The following is a 5,000-nucleotide window of genomic DNA, read 5'->3' on the forward strand; positions in this document are numbered from 1 at the left end:
GATAGCTCCTCCCTAAAGGGCCGATAGCTCCTCCCTAAAGAACTGATAGCTCCTCCCAAAAGGACCGATAGCTCCTCCCTAAATTACTGATTGCTCCGCCCTGAAGGAATGCTATGTGATGAGGTGAAGGGTGGTCTGGAGGGCAGAGGTTGTTCAGTAGTGATAGTGAGTGTAGTGAATGTTTACAGAGTAATGAAGTGCACACAGCTGTGCTTTGTGACCAGCTCTACTCTACACATACACACATCACAGGAGCACACTTACATTTTAAGGCCACTGTAAAGGTGAAGTGATCTGCACAGACAGGCAACACTGGCTATGCTAAATGCTAATTCTAGGCTAATCTGCAGCTGTATATAGGCTAGTTTCTGAAGTGGAAGACTGACGTTAACTCGTCTGGTTAGGCTGAGGGTCAGCTCTGTATCTCCTGCTGGATGAATCTGCATATGCTGGTCTGGGAGGGTCTGAGCCGCTGCTGCTGGTTTAAGCTGGTTCTTACTGGTGGTGTTCAGCGCTCACCTGTCCAGCAGGAAGCACAGCTCCTCATCAGATATGTGTGAGTCTCTCAGGGGACCTGCTTATAGAGTAAAGTCAGTTCCTCATCCAGCGCTTCTCTAAACCTGTCTGAGTTTCCTTCTGCAGGACACAAGGCCATACTGGATCATCTGAGCCTGTTCCACCTCTGAGCTTTCAGTTTCAGTTTCTGTGAAGGTGTGATGTAGACGAGACCCAGGATTGAAGCCCTGGGGCCTGTACCATCAAGCGGGATTAGCTGCTTAGCCTGTTAACTTTCAGTTTACTTGGCGTTCTGCATCAATTCAGGCTTTAGGTACCATGAAGATAGATCAGCTTTAATCAGTCTGTCACAACATATGACCCACGTCGGTTTGTGTTCTGGATATGCTGAGGTTTATTCTGGATGTTTTTTATGTTTATGTTATGTTCAGGATATATTCAAGTTATGTTCTGGATATATCCAGGTTATGTTCTGGACATAAATTCAGGTTATGTTCTGGACATATTCAGGTTATGTTCTGGACATATTCTTGTTATGTTCTGGACATATTCAGGTTATGTTCTGGATATATTCTTGTTATGTTCTGAATATATTCAGGTTATGTTCTGGACATATTCAGGTTATGTTCTGGATATATTCTTGTTATGTTCTGAATATATTCAGGTTATGTTCTGGATATGTCCAGGTTATGTTCTGGATTTATTCAGGTTATGTTCTGGATATATTCTGGTTAAGTTCTGGATATATTCAGGTAATAACTCATTTATGTTCAAGTTTAGTCAGGTTATGTTCTGGTTATGCACGTTATGTTTTGGATGTATTCTGGTTACGTTAAATTTATGTTCAAATTAAAGTCAGGTTATGTTCAGGATATGTTAATGCTATGTTCTGAGTATGTAGATGTTTTGTTCTGGACATGTTCTGATTATGATCTGGATATATTCAGATTATGTAACATTTATGTTTGAGTTATAGTCAGGATATGTTTATGTCATGTTATGGATATATATTCTGGTTATGGTCTGGATACATTCAGGTTTTGTTAACTTTATGCTTGTTATATTCAGGTTATGTACAGGATATGTTCAGGTTATTTTCTGGATTTGTTCATGTTCTGGATATATTCTACTTATAGTCTGGATATATTCAGGTTATGGTCTAGTTTTGTTAAATTTATGCTTGTTATATTCAGGATTTTGGTCAGGATATGTTCTGGTTATGGTAAACTTATGTTGAAGTTAGGTTCTAGATATGTTCAGACTATCATCTGGATAAATTTAGGTTATGGTTTGGTTATGTTCTAGATGTGTTCAAGATCGGATATCACAAACCAAGAGTCAACAAGCATTACTTTTTAAAGTTTCTCACCTCAGTTTCTCTTTCTCCAAATTAAAGATCACTGCATAGTTGTGAGGCCTCTGATCCACCTCAGTCCAGTTCAGGATCAAAGCCAGAGTTAAGATTCAGTTCATGGTACCAACAAAGCCTGTCTGCACTGGATTGGTTTAGTAAACTCGATAGTAATCCTGTAATCCAGAGTTTGTTGAGCCAGCATCATGGAACAGGCCCCAGATCCACTGAATCTGCTCGTCATGTTCACTTCTTCATCCTCTCAGTGTGTTTATTCTGTAGTTCACTGAAGACAGACATGATTGAAACTGAAATAACTCTGTTTGATGAAGAGAAGCAGTGTTTGTGTTTACAATAAACTGTACTATAGTGACTGTAAAGCATATCATACACACACACACACACGTCTGTTTAATGTTTCAAACTAATTTAGTGAAGGCAAATGTCAAAATGAGTTTAAAATTATCACAATCTTGAGGATTTGAAGATTAAATCAGAAGTCAGAGTGTTTTAAGATCTTTAATTAGTGTTGATTAATGAACCAGCACATGATTGTTGATTAAATATGACTGATACGAGTTTACAACTGATACACTCGATGATGTTTAGTGTCTGTCCTCTGGAAATCTGCAGAAAACACTGTAAGAGTTGCAAAATCTGATTGTTCTTTGTAAAAATGTAATTAAATCAAACACAAGCTGTGCTATCTGTATCTGTGTGCCTTGTGTTCCTATCGTTATGGGGACCAAATGTCCCCACAGGTATAGCGATAGCACTACATGTTGAGCATGTGTGTTGATGCTTTTGGTCTCCATGGTGAACACGTACAGCTCATACATCAGACAGAATGAGGGATCTTGGGGACGTAAGAGTGCAGATTGTAGTGTGACGGACTATACGAGTACTCAGGCTGCCGAGTTGGTGGAGGAGTGTGTATGTGCACGCAATAGAAGTTCAAAGTGGCTCGAGTTGTATCTATCATACCTGCCCTGAAACCCTTCCAGTGGGGAGTTTATTGAGGGTTATTTGATAACAGCTGGACATTATGGCTCTTACAGGACTGATGTTGAAATCACAGAACACTTGCTGAAATCACTTCACTTTCAATGACTTCTGACAGATTCAGTACCGTTATATCTCCGATTAGCATTAAATCAGTCAAATGTAAGACTTTTAAAGACCTTTTTAAGACTATCGTGACTGAAAATTCTGATTCACACAAGCCTAAACACCTAAGCTTTCAAATAAACACATTATAATGTAGTTATCTATCAGTAGAGCGGCACAATCTGTTGCCGAATTACCATTATAGTGATAATAGTGTCTGCAGTATGCACACACAGACGTGTGATAAAGGACATTTATTTTATGAACGTGTGAATTAGCGATAACTGGAGACGTGAACCACTTCAATACATCATCCAAAGCAGAACAAATACATGTATAGATTAAAGCATATGAGAACTTCACTCACCTGGGGTATGGAGGACATGTGAGTGGTTTGTGAGCACAATTAAGTGCACACAGCATGCCATACCATCTGATGATCGCAGGAAATAATCCCAGATGGCGACTGACTGTGTACAGCCACATACAACAACACAGAAATACGATGAATATGCCCAGTTCAGCAGCCAATCAGCCGGAATCAGCTGAGGTGACGGCGAACAGCGAGACCAAGCTGTCACTCAAGTGGCCACACCCTTATTATGCTAAATTTAAAAGCTTAATATAAACAAAACAGGACGAGTTATAATAAAATGCACCTCCTCACAGCTCTGATGAAGAGTAATATCAGCTATAGACAGCAAAACCTTCCTCTGTAGCAGCCTGTAAACACTGTTATTCCGCTGTAGAGTCGGCCATTTTAACAGTGGCCTCAATGGACATGTGCTGTGTGTTGGAGCAGCCCCCAGTGGCCAGATGAGGAACTGCAGCTCCAGTCTCTTCTGGATCAGCTTCCTGTGGGAGGGCAGGAGCAGGACGCTTGATGCAGCCAGGCATGTGTAGCCCCGCCCCTTTTTGAATATCAACCATTAATGTGTTGCTCCGCCCACTCTGAGCTTCACACATGCTCCTCAGAATCCTACAGGTCTCACACACACACATAGTGTCTGGAAACAGATCAATCCCTGCATTTTCAAGTGTGTGTGTGTGTGTGTGTGTGTGTGTGTGTGTGTGTGTGTGAGTGTGTGTGTAAGAATAAGCCCAGCAGCTGCACAAACATCAGAAACATTTAATATGAACAGAACTGTTATAAAACATCAGTCTAAAACTTCATGATTGTGCTGAAACATACACACACACACACACGCACGCACGCACGCTCGCTCGCAAACACACACATCAGACCATCTTGAGCTTGACCATGGTCCTCCAGCGGTCCTTCAGGTTGACAGCGGTGCGTCCGGCGAAGGGGAAGGAGGAGCGGATCCTCTCCCAGTGTCCCACACCATAGCGGACCACACCCTGCTTCAGCCACTCCGACTCCTGCACGGACCACATCTGACACACACACACACACACACACACACACACACACACACACACACACACACACACACACACACACACACACACACACACACACACACACACACACACACACACACATTTCACCTCTTAATCCCAACAGGGAACACCAGCAGCAGACTGTACTGTACAAATGAAACCTCAGGACACACACTCACCTTCCTGGTGTACTTTTTAGCTGGAGCTGAAACACACACACACACACACACACACACACACACACACACACACACACGATGGTGAATGATCAGCACATGATGTGTCAACACTGTGTGTGTTTGGTTTATCTCACATGTCTGTGATACGCTGTAAGCTGATGCTCAGAAGTGTCTGAAACTCCTTAGAGAGCCCAAAGAGCAGGAGTTCCACACATTATGAGCGTCAAACGTCCGTGTGTGTGTGTGTGTGTGTGTACCTGTAGAAGTGTGGAACAGAGAGTCCTCATCACTCCAGTTATCCTGAATCCCCGATGCATCCAGCCATTTAGACCTGAAACACACACACACCACACACACACACACGCACACAGAGTTCATCAGTCTGGATCAGGCATGCATAACTATATACACACACACACACACACTCTCACACAGACACTCAC

General features: G+C 42.3%; 2 protein-coding genes and 1 long non-coding RNA gene across 15 annotated transcripts in view; 1 reads left to right on the top strand and 2 right to left on the bottom strand.

Moving 5' to 3' along the window:
* The window catches only part of LOC137491492 (ras-related protein Rab-19), a 7,248-nt gene extending 4,677 nt beyond the window's left edge, over positions 1–2,571 (top strand). The window contains exon 3 of the mRNA XM_073949074.1: positions 1–2,571. This exon is cut by the window's left edge and continues 1,942 nt beyond it. The gene's annotated coding sequence lies outside the window, so the exon portion shown is untranslated.
* The window catches only part of LOC141381972 (uncharacterized), a 7,566-nt gene extending 4,920 nt beyond the window's left edge, over positions 1–2,646 (bottom strand). Inside the window, exon 1 of the long non-coding RNA XR_012402918.1 lies at positions 1,886–2,646. This is a non-coding gene — a long non-coding RNA (uncharacterized lncRNA). The remainder of the gene's footprint in view (positions 1–1,885) is intronic.
* A 1,437-nt stretch (positions 2,647–4,083) lies between these two features.
* terfa (telomeric repeat binding factor a) overlaps positions 4,084–5,000 on the bottom strand; it is a 23,089-nt gene continuing 22,172 nt past the window's right edge. For all 13 annotated transcript variants that reach the window (NM_173243.2, XM_073945545.1, XM_073945547.1 and 10 more), the window contains 3 exons: positions 4,815–4,888; positions 4,558–4,583; positions 4,084–4,372 (listed from right to left, as the gene is read on the bottom strand). In NM_173243.2, coding sequence (NP_775350.2) covers positions 4,214–4,372; positions 4,558–4,583; positions 4,815–4,888 — 259 coding nt within the window. In that variant the 3' untranslated portion in view covers positions 4,084–4,213. The remainder of the gene's footprint in view (positions 4,373–4,557; positions 4,584–4,814; positions 4,889–5,000) is intronic.

This window comes from Danio rerio, chromosome 4 (assembly GCF_049306965.1).
Source record: "Danio rerio strain Tuebingen ecotype United States chromosome 4, GRCz12tu, whole genome shotgun sequence".
Taxonomy (NCBI): Eukaryota; Metazoa; Chordata; class Actinopteri; order Cypriniformes; family Danionidae; genus Danio; species Danio rerio.